This window comes from Sphaerodactylus townsendi, linkage group LG13, assembly GCF_021028975.2.
Source record: "Sphaerodactylus townsendi isolate TG3544 linkage group LG13, MPM_Stown_v2.3, whole genome shotgun sequence".
Lineage (NCBI taxonomy): Eukaryota > Metazoa > Chordata > Lepidosauria > Squamata > Sphaerodactylidae > Sphaerodactylus > Sphaerodactylus townsendi.
This window is the reverse complement of record NC_059437.1, coordinates 48,114,078-48,133,119: the sequence shown is the minus strand read 5'-3', so window position 1 is coordinate 48,133,119 and position 19,042 is coordinate 48,114,078. Positions and strand designations below refer to the sequence as shown.

Sequence of the window (19,042 nt, the reverse complement as noted above, 5' to 3'; positions counted from 1 at the left end):
TTCACCTCTCTTGCAAGGCACTACAGCTGTCCTTGAGGAAGAGAAATAAATATTAATGACATTTCTACTGAAGGAAAGGGGGGGAAGGAGGAAAAGCAAGAGAATAATGTAATTTCAATGAAGCCGAATACCACAATATTCAATTTACTGTCCGTTCAATGACAGTCTTGCAGATAAAGCTACATAGAATAGGGATGCAGAAACACCCACCAGTGGTGTGTAAAATTCTGATCCACTAAAGCACGGCAATACAGCCCTGTACGTTCACAAGTGCTCCAGTGAGTATTTGGAGGGCCTTCAAGAATCATAGGCCCCTTCCGCACACGCAAAATAATGCGTTTTCAAACCACTTTCACAACTGTTTGCAAGTGGATTTTGCCATTCCGCACAGGTTCAAAGAGCATTGAAAGCAGTTTGAAAGTGCATTATTCTGCATGTGCGGAAGGAGCCATAGAATCATAAAGTTGGAAAAGATTACCAACCTCCTGTCATTCAGGAAGGCACAATCAAAGCGCTCCTAACAAATGACCATCCAGCCTCTGTTTAAAAACCTCCCAACAAGGAGATTCCACCACATTCCAAGGCTGCATATTCCGCTGTTGAACAGCCTCTACCGTCAGGAAGTTCTTCCTAATGTTTAGGTGGAATCTTTTTTCCTATGGGGCCTTGGGCCTAGGAAAGTCTTTCTCCTGGGCCTCCTTCCTGGTCTTGAGGGCCTATTCCCAGTTGGGAGAGGCTGTAAGTTGGTGGCCGAGTATTTGCTTGGCTGTCAGAAGGTCCCAGATTCAAACTCCAGTGAGAAGAAGCAGGCAGAAAGCGATGTCAAAATTGTCTGCCCCAGACCCTGGAGAGACACTCCCAGTTTGAGTGGACAATACTGATTTTGATGGACCGCTGGTCCAATTCAGTCCATGGCAGCTGCAGCTGTTCAGAAGGCCACACCGTGGGTCTTGGCAGCCCTCTGTATGTGACTTCTATGTCCCTTTTCTCACTCGATCACATGAGAGTCAGAACAGCCCTTTTGGAGACAGAAAAGGACTTCTATACACAGCATGCCACTTTTCCATCCCGTCAGATAGTCATCCAAGCTTTGCACGGTAGATACGTTCAAAAATAAAATCAGGGCTTATTGTTTTATGATTTTTTTAAAAAAAAACATTTTTCTATCCTGGAAGGTAAGCCTTTAATGTTCCATGGCTGATTTTTATATCTGATAAAGCGACGTTTCTTTATTTTTCTTCCCCCCAAGGCTTGCGCTGTAGATCATTGGAGAAAGCGACCATCGGAAAGTAATTGCACAGAAGAGATTTCGGTCACATCTCAATTGCTCACAGAAATGGCCTTTTTTAAAATATCAAGCTTAGCTTGGTTCAAATTGGGCCGCTGAACACGCCGCCTCCCAAACTTGCAATTGCTTTTCCCTGTCAGAGTTTTGAGAATGTTATTTGCATTCAGAAGGGTCCCCACTCAGCCTCTGGCATATCAGGTTAAAGGATCTGTTGGGAAAATACACCCCTGAAAGAGCATTACGCTCTGCAGGTAACAACTTACTGATGGCCGCGAGCCCCGCAAAATGTCTGACTGTCCCCAACCAAATTAAAAATGCCCCAAATAGAATTGCCAACCTCCAAATGGGGACTGGAGATCTCTTAGGAGATCTTCCAGATCTCCAGATGGCAAAGATCAGTTCATCTGAAGGAAATGGCTGCTCTGGAAGATAGACTCTATGGCAGGAGTGTCCAACTCTGGCGCTTCAGAGGTTCATGGACTACAATTCCCATTAGCCCCTGCTGGCATGGCCAATTGGCTGATGGGAATTGTAGTCCATGAACATCTGAAGCGCCAGAGTTGGACACCTCTGCTCTACGGCATCATACCCCATTGAGGTCCCTCCCCTTCCTAAACCCCACCTTCTTTAGGCTCCACCCCTAACTTCCTAGGAACCCCCCCAACCCAGAATTGGCAAACCTAACCCCAGACTTCATATCCTTCCTTTCAGAAATATTTCCTATTGGATCTCCAGATGACATAGATCAGTTCACCTGGAGGAAATGACAGACTCTATAGTAGCGGGGATATAATTTCCAGCACTAGGACGTTGGTTCCCATCAGCCCCTGCCAGCATGGACAATTGGTCATGCTGGCAGGGGCTGATGGGAATTGTAGTCCATAACATCTGGAGTGCCAAAGGTTCGCCACCACGGCTCTATAGCATCATACCTGGCTGAGGTCGCTCTCTAACCCCCGTCTTCCCCAGGCTCTGCCCTCAACTCTCCCCGAATTTCCCAATTTAGTGTTGGCAACCTAGCTCCAATCCTCACATTCTTTCAGAAGCGTTTCCTCCTCTTCCTTACCGTCATCGGTATGTTCCACGCCATGTAAACATGTGACTTGAAGTCATCCATCCAGACTTCAGCTGCACGCAAGGCATTGCGCTTTGCATAGTAATCGATGTCGTTGTTGTACGGTTTCTTTGTGCGCTCGATGTGCGCCACCCGAGAGCACGGCAGCACCTCCATGCTTCCTCCACACTGCCATACCTGTGAAAGACAGGAAGGGGGAAATAAACCATGAAAGGAGAAAAGGAATAAGTAGAGTCACAGTGGTTAAGAGAAGGTATGGTGAGTCAGGAAGCCAGCCGGTTCAATTCATGTTCTAGATATGCTCTCCTTGGCTATCCACCAGCAAGTTCCGGTCTCTAAGTGTCAGCCTTCCGCAGTTTGGGGATGATAATATTGACCCAGTTTACAGGGCAGGAGGCAGCATGGTATAGCCTGAGTTTGTCAGATCTTAGGAACTAACCAGGGTCGGTACTTGGAAGGGAGACCACCAAGGAAGACTCTGCAGAGGAAGGCAATGGCAAACCACCTCTGCTTCTCGCTCACCTTGAAAGCCCCTTGTTGGGGTTGTCGTAAGTCTGCTGCAACTTGACAGCAGTTGGATGTGTAGTTCATGGGGATGTTGAGGACTAACATGCTTTTTTATTTGCTGTCAAGTCATAGCTGTCTTATGGCAACTCTGTAGGCTTTTCAAGGCAAGAAGTATTTGGAGGTGGCTTGCCATTGCCCACTCCATGTCAAGACACTAGTATTCCTTGGAGGTATCCCACCCATATCCTTGCCAGGGTCAGGACTAAGAGCATGTGACTGGCCCCAAGTCACCCAGCAAGGCACTTGTGAGGATTCAAACCTGGTTTTCCCTGGTCCTAGTCTGTCGCCTTAACCAGCACACCACCCTGGATCTCAATAACATACTACTGTTGAGGAATAACACACACACACACACACACTGTTCCCAAGGTTCCTGTTGGCAACACAGCCTCCAAGCATGTTCCGAAAACTCTGCTGACAACTGGAGCCATTGACACTCAGAATTAACCCTTTCTTTGCTCTCCTTTTCTGTCCCTCGGGAGAAACTTGGACGTGGGATTGGAGTCACTAGGGGCTTTCCAAAATTTACCACAATTGTTAGTTACAACTATGTTTGTTGATCCAGGCCAACACAAGGCATTTTGCTAGTCCAGATAAATCTTCAATTGTGCTACTCCAGATAAGCCTTCAATTGTGCTACTCCAGATATACCTTCCATTTATGATGCCCGGGGGCATAACAAGAGTGGGGAAAGTCACGGTTTTTGCCCCAGGCACCCATTGGCCAGGCGCGCCTTGGCTGTCCCCTTCTCGGTCTCAAAAACACAAGAGAAGCGGCTGGCTGCCAGCAGCCGAAGCCTGAAGGCACAGACTGGTCTCATCCTGGTTTAATTTGCTGCAGATCTGGGGGCAATGGCACGGCATTACCCCATTATGAAACACAATAAAAGAAAGCGGTCCCATTCTCTTCTCCTTCCGGCTCATCCCTGCCTCCGACTTTGATGAATGTTCAACCAGACTACAGGGAACCCGAATAACAAAGAGAGATGGATATGAACAAATGCCGTTAAGATTTTTAATTTAGATCAGTTTTAACATTTTTCATTAGTATTCTTATTCTTTCCAGTCGTTGTTAGATCACTTGATATCCAAGTTCACACCCAGAGGTGAAATCGGAGACCACTACAGGCAACATGGAGGCTTTGTAAGATATTTCCTCGGTAAAGAGAGATTGGGGGGAAGGTGGCATGGCAAAGGGGTCTGCAACCTGCGGCTCTCCAGATGTTCATGGACTACAATTCCCATCAGCCCCTGCCAGCTCGCAAGGACTGATGGGGATTGTAGTCCATGAACATCTGGAGAACCGCAGGGTGCATACCTGTGCATCTCAGCAGATCTTAGAAGCTAAGCTGGGTCAGTTCTTGGAACGGAGACCACCAAGGAAGGCTCTGCAGAGGAAAACAATGACAAACCACCTCTGCTTCTCATTTGCCTTGAAAGCCCCTTGCTGGGGTTGCTGTAAATCAGCAGTCACTTGATGGCATTTCCCCTGCACAAAAAGAGACCAACCTGGGGTCAGCTTTTCTTGCCTTCCTGTCCCCAATGCCTGTGTTAATTGAGTTGGGATCATCCCTAAACTGAGGAACTCCCTGCCCAAGGCTCGCCAGCGTCTCTCTTGAAAGTCTGTTGAAAGCTTCAATTGGTTCTCGTTTTCAGAAGGCTTTAAAATGTTCTCTTCTCCCTTCGCCTGCAGAACTATCTAATTGCACTGATGGCTTTCGATGCCCACTGCGCTATTTTGCTTTTTTCATTATGAAGAACCATTATTTTTATGGCTCTAAGTTTGAGTTGCGCTCTCTCTCTCTCTCTCTCTCTCTCTCTCTCTCTGTAACTGCTATGTACAGCTAGTTAATCTGCATTTTAGATTTCCCGGCTGTCTGCTGTTTTCCATTCATGCCTGAGATCATTTTGGACTGCGGCTTTGGATTATTCTTTTAGGTTTGCTAAATATTGTGATTTTTTAAGTATGTGTTTATTTTTAAAGGCACGTCTGTCTGGGTAAAGGAAGCAATGATTGTAACAGAAAGCTGGGATATATGTTTTCCAGATAAATAAAACATGAGGACACGGTTTCATCTGCAGATTCACATCTGATCACGTTAATACCTTACTCATCTTAATTTTGTTTATTATAATTCAGGGATCCCCGACATGGTTCCTGGGGGCACCAGGTCACCTGCCAACACCTCTCCTAGTACCCGCCAAGTCTTTTTAGAAAGTGGGTGGAGCCAAGTGAAGCTTTTCTGTTTGGCCATTGGAGATTTGATTGGCTGCATCAGGGGCGTAACGAGGCAGCCCCGGGCAAACTGTAGCCCTGGGCAAAACCTGAGTTGGATGCCCCCCCCCCCCCGGGTGGCCACTCCACCACAACCAAGGTTTTTTTTGCACCAGGACACTGGTGCCTGCAGGGGGCGCATTTTTTGATGTATCGGCACCAAAATTTCAGGGTATCATCTGGAAACTGTCCTTATGGTACCCCCAAAGTTTGGTGCAGTTTGGTTTAGGGGGCCCAAAGTTATGTACCCTCAAACGGGGTGCCCCATCCCCCATTCTTTGCTAAGGAGATGGGGGCTACCCTTTTGAGGGTCCATAACTTTGGACCCCCTGAACCAAACTGCACCAAACTTGGGGGGTATCATAAGGACAGTCTCCTGATGATACGCTGACATTTTGGTGCCGCTAGCCTAAAACCTGCGCCCCCTGCAGGCCAAAAATGGAAAACCACTAAAAATACCCAAAAATGAACCCAGCATTTTGATGCCCCCCACAAGGTGATGCCCTGGGCAGCTGCCCACCTTGCCCAATGGGCATTAACACCAGTGGGCTGCATAGACTTTTAAAAACATTGCTTTGGCAGAAGTACTCAACACAGCACAAAGATCTTCACCGCATGATGGAGGGTAAGCTGTGGCTGCCATGCTATGGATGGCTCTGTTGTCTGTAATGATTTCATGGCCGCCATTTTGTGCCTGTGTGCCCATCCAGTGTTTCCGAATTTCAAAGGTTTCCAGAGGCTTTAAAAAGGTTGGGGATGGGGACCCCTGCTGCAGTTCATGTCTGTCTGTCTATTTAGCCAGCCAGCTCTCTTTCTATCATTATGCAAGGCAGATTTTCGTCCTCCTAAGATGGATGACTGTGCGATAGACTGAAACCCACAAAAGCCCGAAACCACAGCATTAAGGGAAACTGCCCATCTCATCTATAAATGGAAGACGGATCGTTATTTGCTCGAGACAAATTTGGCACAGATGTAAGAGCTGGGCACCTGTTTTCTGAAGGCAAAAAAAGGCAAAGGAAAACCACCACAGATTGGGTAACGCTCATCCTTGTCGAGCAGTCCCTGTCGATCAGCAGCTGGTGCAAATTTGAAAAAACGGGGCTGGCGGCCATTTCCCCATCTCTTCGCGATTCTCCCCTGCCTTGCCTGCTAATCCCACCTCACAACAAATATATAGAGTAGAGCTGGCAATGATTTACAAGATCCCATCATGAGTTGAGATCAATACAACTTGGGAGGGAACCTTTTTCCTCGCATGAAACGAGGAAGAGGACATCTGAACATTGACCGTGTGTTCAGCCGGTGATCTCTCTTGGGACAAAAGTGTTGTTGGAGATGAAGCAAACATTCTCTCTCTCTCTCTCTCTTTTTAACTGATGGTTAAATCTGTATAATCTTGTTCTCCAGTTGAAAGGGTTTCAAGCAGAGAGCCATAAAAACAATGAGACATCAACAAAACAGCATCATTATCCACCACAAAACACAAAGAGCCCTGCAGGAGAGATTTGGAGAAAAATACCAACCCAACCTCCAGCAATTGACCCTCAACGTGATTTTAAAAACAACAACAACCCAAACAGCCTTGCCGATCCTTCTAAAGTGGTGGCTGTAAGAAAGGGGGTAACTGCTGTTGTGTGGGCGGGAAAAGACGAGAAGGAGTGAGAAAACTCAGAGAAGGTGAAACACATGCCGATTCCTTTTGCTTTCGGTGAGAAGAGAAAGGAGCAGTCACCTTTGGAGAGCTTTTGGAAGCTGCAGAGATTCTCCGATCTGACAGCGCAATGAGTTCCAAAGAGGGAGAACTGTATGCGCAATCGAGAATCCAACCAGAAAGGAAATATACGCTGAGAGTGAAGGTGATCACAGTGGCCCTGTGCTAGATGGCCCTTGACTTATTGCACTGCATATTAGAGGTAACATCCAGTGGAATGCATCGATTTACACTGTGTAACCCACGGGTGTCAAGCTCGCGGCCCTCCATCATCATGCTGGCAGGGGATGATGGGAACTGTAGTCCATAACATCTGGAGGGCCGCGAGCTTGACACCTATGGTGTAACCCATCATGGGTCTCAGTGAAAAAGACTACTAAGTCCACTAAGGCTGATTCCGCATGGGCCAAAAACAGCAGTGTGAAAACAGTGTGAAAATGGTGTAAAAGGGTTTAAAACGGTGTAAAAGGGTTTATACTGTCTTCACACCATTTTCACGCCACTGTTTTTGGCCCATGCGGAATCAGCCTAAGACTCCCAGATCTCTTTCCCATGTAGCGTTGTCAAGCCAGGCATCACCCATTCTATATCTGCGCATTTCATTTTTTCTGCCTAAGTGTAGTACTTTCCATTTACATTCTAAACTGACTTCACAGTACTCCATTTGTTATTCTGAAGGCAATGTGGCTAAGAGTCAAAAGCAAGTGAGATGAAGTGGTTACGAGCGGTGGACTCTAATCTAGAGAACTGGGTTCGACTCCCCACTCCTCCAGTGAAGCCTTTGACTATGGGTCGGTTACAATTTCCTCCAGAACTCTCTCAGCCCACACAGGCAATGACAAACCGTCAGCTAAAGTCTCTTGCCTTGGAAATCCAATGGGGTCTCCATTTGTCAGCTGTGACTTGATGGTCCTTTCCACCACCAAATCATATAACATCCTGACCTCAATAGCCAAGGCTAACCCAATATAGTCAGATCTCAGATGCTAACTCGCTCTACATGGGCCTTCCCTTGCGATTGATCTGGAAGCTAAAGCTGGTGCAGAATGCGGCGGCTCGGCTCTTGATGGGTGGTGGTTACTCAGATCATATCACCCCCATGCTGCGCCGCCTGCACTGGCTACCAGTGAAGTTCCGGATTGTTTTCAAGGTGTTGGTATTGACTAAGGCCTTACGTGGCATGGGGCCCTCATACCTACGGGACGGCATCACCCTTTATGTCCCAAACAGACCGTTGCGTTCGGCAACGGCTGATCTGCTGGAGACCCCTGGCCCGCCAATGATGCGGCTGGCCTCGACCCGGGCCAGGGCCTTTACAGCTCTAGCCCCTGCCTGGTGGAACACTCTTCCTCCAGCTGTTTGGGCCCTGCGGGACCTTGGTGAGTTCTGCAGGGCCTGTAAGACGGAGCTGTTCCACTGGGCTTTTGGGGAGGCTGGCCGCGGATTTGCCGCTCCCCCCTGAAGCTACCTATTTCTATCTTGGCAGGGCCTTGGTTCCATCTTGGGCCCTGACATTTTTCCCCTCCCGGCCTTTAGATCGGGTGCCTGTTGTTAATTTGCTTGCCTTAATCTTGTTATTTAGTTTTAAAGTACTTTGCTGCTGTTCTTAAATTAATTGATTATTTTAATGAATTGTTTTAATGAGATTGTTATTATGCATTTAATGGATTGTTGATGTACAGTATGTTGTGAGCCGCCTCAAGCCCTTTGGGGATGAGGCGGCCTATAAATACAACCAACCAATAAATAAATAAGCTGAATCAGCCTGGGTTGGTTTTGGATGGGAGACCACCAAGGAAAACTAGGGTCGTGAAATGGAGACAGGCACGCATCTCTTACTTTGAAAACCCAACGGGGTCACCATAAATCAGCTGTAAGATGATGGTGCTTTCCACCACCATGGTGAAGAGCCAGCCGTGGCATTATTGTTACGGGGACTGCAGTCGTTAACTTGCATTAAAATTGTTTTGGATTGCGTTTTGCCTAGGTAGGACTCAATGAAGTGCATCTCACCAATTCACCTCCAATTTCAATTTAGATTAAACCTGGCAGCCCTTCTAAGCAACCCCACCAGGGAACTGATACTGGCATCTTCCACTTCCCAGCTAGTCCAATGGATGCTGTCAGAGATCAGATCACGTTTGTGCAAGGCGCAATCACAATCATTAATTCCCAACATAAATATTGCTCTTTTGATGACTGTAAACAAACACGAGAGCTGCATATGTTGTTGCATCATCTTCTTGTTGTTGTTGTTGTTGCTAATTACCCCAATCAACCTGCCAAAGCTCAACTCCATCAGACACTCTTAGTATCTGAAAGAACCCACATGGACGCAGAATTACAGCTTGGAGTGGAACCATTTGCATTTGTTGCAAAGCAGAATGACTGAGGAGCTCCAAGCCATACCTGGGAGCCTGCAATACAACGGCGTCTATTTCTGGAACACTGGACTGGGCTTAATTAGCACTAGGAAGCATATGACGGATGGTCTAAAGAGACTTCAGCTTTGGCATTATTTCAAATGGACTGTACGAATGTTCCAGAGAGATATCAAGGAAAGTCCTGTGTCCACAGGGGTTGGAGAAAGCAAAGATACAGTGGTGTTCGTGCTTCACCTTGTGAAGGAAGTATTCTGGGGATTTAAGGAAACAGGAAGTCACAGAATATGCAAGGGCTGAGATCTCTGCCTGAGCCTTTGAAATAGACCCCCTATTTGGGGATAAGAAGAAAAAGAGTTGGTGTTTATACCCTGCTCTTCTTTACCTTTAAGGAATCTCCAAGTGGCTTACAATCACCTTCCCTTCCTCTCGCTTTTCTTTACCTTTAAGGAATCTCAAAGTGGCTTACAATCACCTTCCCTTCCTCTCGCTTTTCTTTTCCTCTAAGGAATCTCAAAGTGGCTTACAATCACCTTCCCTTGCTCTCCTCACAACAGACATCTTGGAGGTGGGTGAAGCTGAGAGAGTTCCGAAGAACTGTGACTAGCCCAAGGTCACCCAGCAGACTTCATGAGTAGGAGCAGGGGAAACAAATCCAGTTCTTCAGATTATCATATGTTGCTCATGTGGAGGAGTGGGGATCTAATCTGGTTCACTCAGTAAGCGCCCATCCGGTTCTCCAAGTCCGTAGCTCTTTACCACTGCACCACACTACTCTTTTTTTAAAAATTTATTTGTATATACAAAAAACAAACATATGGGTCAAGTCAATCTCTGACATCAATCATCATTATAATTTTACACTATCACATATATACAATCTTTAAAAATATTTTAAAAATATAAAAAAAGCTAAGTAGACTTCCTTGTTGTAGTTCAGGAGTTAATTTGCCTTTAGAATATGCATCCTATTTCATTCAGTAATCTAGAACTCATTTTAATCTCTAGGTTTCTTCCTAAGAGCTTTGCTTAAATTTTTCAGACTTAAATTTTATCTCGATAATCGTCATATATCCAAATATGCACTACACTACTCTTGACTTCTTTCTCCTAGCGAGTTGCGTGGGTGGGTGGCCCCTTTCGCTGGCCCTTCCGCCGGCCTCTACATCTGGGCCTATAACATCTATCTAGACCTACCGTTCTCCCTGGGGGTGGAAGAATTTAATATTAGGCACCGGGCGCCACCTACACCTATGCCTATATTTATTTTACATTTAAATGCTAATGTTTAGCTAGTTTTCGCTGCTTTTATAAGTTTTAGCCTATTTATGATGTTTTAAAATTGTATTTATTATCTGCTGTACACCGCCCAGAGCCCCTCGGGGATGGGGCGGTCTAGAAGCCCAAAGTATAAATAAATAAAAATAAATATACACTACAAACTTTATTTTTTTTCCCAGGAAATCTTAGGATTTCTTTTCCACCAAGAAGAGTAAAAAATAGTGATGATTCTGTTTTCCCAGAGAAGAAGCTTGAAAGTCAGTCTTGCAAAAAAACAAAAAAAATCTGGAGAGAGATTTTCAAATCTAAAAACAGTGGGGTTAGGGCCTCTCCATTACTATAAGTTTGTCTGTTTTTTTTAAAAAAACCACTTTTTAAAAAGTTACTGCATTAGAAAGAAGTGTGCGCTAAAGCTTTTTCCAGAGCACACTAATTCATTACAGGCAAATACTGTATTCACAAGGAGGAACGTTCAAAATTATCCGCTCTCCTGCACACTGTCTTCCGTGTCACTGGAAAGGAAGAACCTATTGCTTTGCAGAATTGTCTCTTTATACAGTGAAGAGAGAAAGAAAAGTTAAGAGTTTGGATTTATACCCCACCTGTAAGGAGACTCAAGGCGCTTACAAACTCGTTTCTCTTCCTCTCCCCACAACAGGCACCTGGTGCGTTTGGGACTCTTTAGTTTGGAGAGGAGACGTCTGAGGGGGGATATGATTGAAGTCTATAAAATTATGCATGGGGTAGAAAATGTTGACAGAGAGAAATTTTTCTCTCTTTCTCACAATACTAGAACCAGGGGGCATCCATTGAAAATGCTGGGGGGAAGAATTAGGACTAATCAAAGGAAACACTTCTTCACGCAACGTGTGATTGGTGTTTGGAATATGCTGCCACAGGAGGTGGTGATGGCCACTAACCTGGATAGCTTTAAAAGGGGCTTGGACAGATTTATGGAGGAGAAGTCGATCTATGGCTACCAATCTTGATCCTCTTTGATCTGAGATTGCAAATGCCTTAACAGTCCAGGTGTTCGGGAGCAACAGCCGCAGAAGGCCCTTGCTTTCACATCCTGCATGTGAGCTCCCAATGGCACCTGGTGGGCCACTGCGAGTAGCAGAGAGCTGGACTAGATGGACTCTGGTCTGATCCAGCTGGCATGTTCTTATGTTCTTATGTTCTTATGTGAGGTAGGCGAGGTTGAGAGAGTTCTGAGGGAACTGGGACTAGCCCAAGGTCACCCAGCAGCCTTCATGTGGAGGAGTGCGGAAACAAATGCAGCTCACCAGATAAGAGTCCACCACTCATGGGGAGGAGTGAGGAATCAAACCTGGTTCTCCAGATTACTCTTAACCACAACACCACACTGACTCTCAGGTCTCTTATCACCAGCTTTGATGCATCCATTCTATGTTTGAGGGAACCATGTTCCATGGCAGAATTCCTGTTTTGCGAGCAGAAGGTCCCAGGCTGAATATCTGGCATCTCCAGTTTGGCATCTCCCTAGTTAGCCCTTTCTCTCTGTGAGACCTTGAACCTCTACTGGCTCTCCCAGTAGACACTAGTGAGCTAGATGAACTAATGGGTTGAGTCAACATAAGGCACTGTCAGATGCTAAGAACACAGGGTAGTCAGTAACTGTTCTCCAGGATTTTTTATGGATCATATGTTCTTTATCATCCCTTCGCCACAGCATGATGCTGGCAGGGGATGATGGGGACTGTAGTCCATAAAAATCTGGAGGGCCACGAGTTTGACACCTATGATGAAGAACATAATGAGAGGTGGCTTCCTAGATCAGACCAGCAGCCCAACTAATTCAGCATCCTGTCTTATACAGTTGCCCCACTGGGCCAACAAAAAGCTCATAGATGCCAAGGATTTGCCCTGATATTGCCCCCAGAACTGGAATTCAGATATTTACCATCTCTAGATGTGAAGGATTTTTGTTTTGACATGGACCTCTATGAATCTTACCTATAAAAAGACAAGGCATGTTGGGAACTATTTGCTTTTTAAAAAGCTGCGCAGGTGCGTGAGCAGAGGAGGAAGGCCATGAGAATGAAGGCACATTGTATAACACAAAAGGGATGGGGCCAGTGGTGGGATCCAAAAATTTTAGTGACAGGTTCCCATGGTGATGGGATTCAAACTGTGGCGTAGCGCCAATGGGGCTGGGCAGGGCACGACAGGGGCGTGGCCAGGCATTCCGGGGGTGTGGCATTCCTGGGCGGGGCTGTGGCAAGGACGCAGCTGCTGCGCCGGTCTTTGGGGGGAAACGAATGCACGCAGGCGCAGGCTGCCACGCACGCCAGTGTACCTCCTGCTAGACTGCTTCAAGTTCTGCGCGCTACTGCTGAGAGGAGGGGGGTAACTAAGGCAAAAATCACGTGGCAAAATCACCAATTAGTAACCCCCTCTCGGCACACACCAATAATTAGTAACCTACTCTCGGGAACCTGTGAGAACCTGCTGGATCCCACCTCTGCATGGGGCCTGGCGTTTACAGTTAAGCCGAGGTGCATTGGTGACAACTCACTTTTTAAAGAGCCCACAGGTGTGAAAGCAGAAGGGGGTCCATGTCTCTTGCCCTGCGTCCTGCAAACACTTCTACATGTTGATTGTTAATGTTTCATGAACAATGACAGAAACGACCGGCCACATTCTTTTAGAGCCCGTTGTATTTTTTTGCCCAATGGGCTTTATTGCTAGCATACAAATATTCTGGGAAAAAAATCGTTTATGTATGGTTCTGCTCGTAGTCATATGGCCTTGGTAACAAAACAGGTTATGCAACCAGATCGTTCACAAATTCAGGGTCATAGTTTATGCATTTTATCTTCATCCCTAGCAATATTCTATTCTCCTTTGAAATGATCTTTATATATATAGTTGCTTTATGCAAATCCTGAAATGCTCTTTGCATTTAGAGAGGACATTGAAGTGGCAAAGCCATAGTTACACAAACAACAAAGCTGTTGTTTAGAATCCACCTCTGGCATGAAGCAAACTCGTCAATGACAGCACAATCTAAAGGGGGGGGAGTGATGTGGAGGCAGCATGACTCCAGCACCAGCGCAAATACCACTTAAGCCAGTGCAAAGTGCAGAATGCCTTCAAAATGGGCTTTTAAAATGGCGCCAGGGCACATTGAGAGATGTGTTTCCACACTCCTACATTCTCCACCCCCAGGAATGCCCCCCTTGGTGCTGTTGCAAGCCCCTGCCCCGGAGGTGTGCCACCACAGTGGCTGTGGCGGCACTCCTGCATCATACTCCCAGTGCTGATGGATGAAGAAGAGGAAGAAGAGTTTGGATTTATACCCCACCTTTCTCTCCTGTAAGGACACTCAAGGTGGCTTACAAGTTCCTTTCCCTTCCTCTCCCCTCAACAGACACCTTGTGAGGTAGGTGGGGCTGAGAGAATTCCGAAGAACTGTGAGTAGCCCAAAGTCACCCAGCAGGAATGTAGGAGTGCGGAAACACATCTGGTTCACCAGATAAGCATCTGCCACTCAGGTGGAGGAGTGGGGAATCAAACCCGGTTCTCCAGATTAGAATCCACCTGTTCTTAACCACTACACCACGCTGGGTCTCACGCTGTGCAGTTCTTGGGACCATCCTGGGTGTCTTTTGCAATGTTTGTGATTGGTGAGTTGGGCAGGTACTTGGAGACCTATCCAGATATAATTACAACCTAGAATATCTCTCAAGGGTTTGAAACCCAGTAAAAGCTGCTGTCCCTTACCTTCACTGGGGAACCCTTCACAAGTGAATGCTGGAACACTATGTTGCTCTGGTTTGAGCATGCCCACACCCATTTGGAAGTTATTTTGTTTCACCCAGACCTAAAAGCTGTTGGTCTGTGTTTCTTCTGGGTGAATGCTGAACTTCCAAGCGGTTCTCTGTTGGAAACTACAACTCCCAGGGGGCAGCAGAACCAGGTGGATATGTACAACTCCGTCAACAACACAATTGAGAGGACACAGAATGCAGATGAAGTTTCCCTCCTGAAGTCTTGTGGAGAAAGCTCATAATTATGGGATTCATTCTGAATCAAGCTTACAGGCATTTCCCCCTACCACTGCCTCGAAGCTCCAACAACAGAGGGACAAGATGTCAAGATTAAACTGAGTGGATACAGCCACTTAGCCGTCAACCCGCTCGAGCACGTTATTCTTTTAACTCCTCAAAAAGAATTAGAAGATGCCCTTCACAGTATTCTGCAGAGAAAATACAAAAAAAGATGGGCAACTGGGGAAAAATTCAGAAGTCATGGCATTGAGGGAGGGCAAGGTCTTCTGTTAACCTTCTTACAGAAGGAGAGCACTTAATCATGCCAAAACTGAAATATTTCCTGGAGAAACCTGTACTCAGCAATCTTCATCTCTCTGCAGAGTGAAGGTTTATGAGTGGAGAGATAAATCAGGCAAATTAATAGTCTGGCACTATGGGAGGGAGAAGATAAGTTTTAGAACATTATTAAAAAAATGACCCATATACTTTAACCACTAATCTGATCTCCATAAACTCCCATTCTGCACAATTTTTACAAAGAACATGGCCTCTCTGACTGTACCTTGTCCAGAGATTAAATTGATGGGTTTTTATGAGCTAACTACGATTCTCTCCTGTAAAGACAACCAAATCCTCTCTTTCTGATATGATCAGTTCAACTTAAGAATAAAAAATAGGGCTGGAAGCTGAATGGGGCACATGGTCCAGAAATACTATAAATAAAGGGTGCAAACTGCCCCAAATTTCAGCAATTATTCTTATGAAGCTGCCCTATATATGAGTCCACGGTCGTCTCTGACTATCAGCCGCTCATCACAGATTCTGGCCACATTTTTTTGCCAGCCCTGCTGTGCGTGTGTATGCGTTAAGTGCCCTTAAGTGACTTTTGGTGACACAGTGAATTAATGAGCTCCAAATGTCCTGTGGTCAGCAACCTTGCTCAGGTCTTGCAAATGGAAGGCCGTGGCTTCCTTGACGGAGTCAATCCATCTCTTTTCCTGCTTCCTTTGACTTTCCTAGTGTCACGGGGATGGTGTCTAGGTGATTGGGATGCATTCCTAACTCAATATAATTGCTACAAGATATATGTAACCAGCCTGCCAAATGTTACCACTGCCATTCTGCGGCATCCTTTCATTGATCTCTACTTTATGGCTTCACAGACTGAGTAGATAACTAGGCTTTCCCCTGACGCTTTGGTCTGATGAGAACCGGGATTGTTTCTGTTATCTCATGGGATCAGGATGCCAGGTGGCTCTCTATCTCTATCTGTTGCCGACCTTGGGGTGCCTCAGCTCCAAACTAACTTTTTCTCACATTTCTTGGGAAAATGAGAGGGGGGACTAACATCAGAACAAAGAGGATAGCAAAGGCCAGGTTCACCAGAACTGGTTTTGTCAAGCTGGGTGCTTTGATGCCTATCAATAAACACTGCTGATCAAAAATAGAGTCCGTTTATTGCTTCAAGGTTCGAGACCTAACACCAGCATCATTGTCTTTCCCAGTCTCGTCTTCTTGTAATATGACCAAAGAACGATAGATAGCCTCAGTCCTTCAACCTGAGATCTTTTTAACAGGAGATGACAGTGAACATCTGCATGGAAAACGTGTCTAGGATAGAATCGGGGCTCTTATCCTCTTGGTGGGGGGAAGAGCAGTCAAGTGGCAGCAGACTCAAGGGCGCCCCATAGGGGTTTCAAGGCAGAGATGAACAGTGGTGGTTTGCCTCTGCCTGCCTCTGCACAACAACCCTGGACTTCCTTACTGGTATCCCATCTGAGTAGTTACTGGGTCTTAGGCCCCTTCCGCACAAGCAGAATAAATAAGATGCACCTGAATAACCAGGGGCAGCCATTGCTGCCGTGGTGAGCAACGCAGCAAGATAAGGGGCATGCATGGCCTGGCGGCTAGCTGCAGAACCGGGTGCAATGATTGGCTCCCACCAAAAAAGGTGGGAGGAGCCTGGGTATATCTAGACGCCTTCCCCGGTCTGCGCCCTTCCCGGCGGCGAGAACCAGCAAGGCGTTGGTCGTGGTGTTTGGCGTCTCGCGAAGGCCTGGAAGGAGACTGGCCTTTCTTCCCTTTCCTTTCTTAGCTGAATTTCCTTCTTTTCCTTCTGCCCCCCTCCTCGCTTCTCTCGCTTCGCCAACCTTTTCTTTCCTTTTCACCTCTTCTGGGCCGGTCTCGCGAGTCAGCCATGGGGCCTTTAAAAGGCCAAGAGCAGGAGCCTTTGCTGCTGAGTAGCGGCGGTGCTATCAGGTGAGCGCTGCGGCTCTGCTGAATACCGAGGGCTATCCGGGCCTCCAGACTGGCCCGGGTCTGGACGCCGGACGCACGGCCCGGTTGTTGGGCTAATCGGAGCAGCGGCGCAGGGCGGCCGCTGGCTCGGGCTTGTCTCCCATCGGCAGGGGATCGCGTCGGTCGGGCATGGCGACAAGTCTCCCTTTAGGAGGGGCCCTCCCTCATGTCCTCGGGGGGTGCCGCCCGCATCTTCCCGGCCCGAACATGCTGGCCATATTGGCACCGACTCCTGCCTTTGGTCCGGCGAACCTGGCTTTTGACACCCTGTTGCATCTTTCACAAAGTCCTCGGGCGGAGCGGTTGATGCGGTAAGTCGGGCCCTCACCTCGGGGTTCGGGGCCTCTGCGAGCCCACCAAGCGCCGGCGGGCGGGCCGCGTGCTGGCGCCGTAAGCGGGCCTTCGAAGGAGCAACGGAGAGCTTCGCACTCTTTCGCCATCGGGTTAGCGCTGGCCCAACATCGGGTGGATGTCCGTCCGGCCGTCCCTCGGGCGCCGAGAGGGCAGGAGTGAGGAAGCGGGTCAGTCAGGGCTCCCGTCCCGTCCAGGGCGCAATCCCCCCCCAGCTCTTCGCCGCCGGGTGAGTCTAATACTGGAGGGATGATGACGCTGCGCAGGCTATTGGGGAATTTTGGGTGCGGGGGGAGAGAGTGCCTGCTCTCCCACCGTGGGCTTGCAAAGCGCAGGCGCTGGGGCGGCGAAGCGTTTCATCCCCCGCCCGCTCTCTAGACGCACCGGGCGGCAACTCCGCCCGGGTCCCACCTCCCCAGGAAGCTCCGGGAGCGGGCGCTGGATGGGTATTGATGCGCCGTGGACATCTTTAAGTTCCTCGCTGGGCGCGGAGGGGGAAGCGTTTGTCCGGGCGGAAGGCCGACAAAAAACGGAAGGACCCCGCAGCAGCCGAAAGCGAATTTTAACAACTGGCTGCAGGGCTTCACCGAATTCTTCTGGCTCCTCATTGGGGCAGCCGCATTCCCGCGGGCCTCGGCAGACCTGGCAGCTCACATGGCTCATGTGCTGGGCGGGCTCGGGCGCTGGCTGGTGGTGAAACCGCGCGCCATCGCTAATTGACGGTGCGTCATCCGCGAAGAACGCCGCGCACAAGTGCTCTTTCCTGCTGGGGATCCTCATCCACGCACTCCTCAAACCTTGGATGGTCGTGGGTCCAGCCTCGGGCCATGGGAGGGGCGGTATGGATGACTCCTCCCTGTTCTTACAAAACCTCGCAGAGCCTACCCGCGGGTGGGGGCTAAGGGGTTGTGCTTGGGAATTCAGCAAAGGTGCTTGCCAGCGGCCAAAATGTAGGATATGAGCACTCTTGTTCCTTTTGTCTCCGGCAGCCACAGCAGGATCAGCTGTCCTAAGCCGGCGGGACGCTTGTGGTAGTGTCTCGGTCGCCCGGAGCCGGGCTTCTCCCACTAAGATGCCGGGTGGCCAGGGCAGTGCCCCCGCCCAAGAAAACCCTTCTGGAGATGCTTGCTCAGCTGCAGTCTCTGGCTCCTAAGCCACCCGCTCAAGGTGCTTTTGGAGTGGCTGCAGCGTTATCCAGACAGGGGCTGGGCTGCAGTGCCTGCTGGGGGGATGGTTTCTCTTCTGGCTTCCGCGATCCCATACCAAGGCTCCAAGCGAGGGCTTACTGCCAGCAATTCTAAAAATCTGTCCGCGATCTCCCTGGGAGTGGTGGCTGATAAGCTCAACAAGGAAATCTCAGGCCGTCACGCATCGCTGGCCCTTTCAGTCACCCTCCTCTCCCCAACCTCAGGGTCTCCCCACCATTGGCGCCGTAAGCCTAGCGAGAAAGCCCTCGGGAGTTTCGCTTTAATTCAACACCTCTCCCACCCCCGGGGCGCATTCCTTGCGGAATCATTTCCATTGACTCCAGAGGTTTGTTCGGTCCAAGTTACGCTTCACCCTGGACTTAAGCTTTCATCCTCTGCATCAGGCAGGCGGGTCCGGGGCATCCCTAGCAAAGTGTGACATTCAGTCTCCGCCTTCCGGCTCCCTTTTTTTGCCCATTTCCCCTGCGGACTTCGAGCTGCTGGGCATCCACTTCCCAAGGCAATTGGTATGATGGACAAAGGCCATGCCCATGGGCTGCTCTTTTGCCCGCGTGTCAGCCTTTGAGACTTTCAGCACTTTCCCTTTTGA

General features: G+C 48.3%; 1 protein-coding gene across 1 annotated transcript in view; it reads right to left on the bottom strand.

The window, feature by feature from the left end:
• Window positions 1–19,042, bottom strand: part of LOC125442484 (polypeptide N-acetylgalactosaminyltransferase 9-like) — a 108,208-nt gene that overhangs the window by 20,439 nt on the left and 68,727 nt on the right. Inside the window, exon 6 of the mRNA XM_048513852.1 lies at window positions 2,355–2,540. Within this exon, the coding sequence (XP_048369809.1) occupies window positions 2,355–2,540 (186 nt within the window). The remainder of the gene's footprint in view (window positions 1–2,354; window positions 2,541–19,042) is intronic.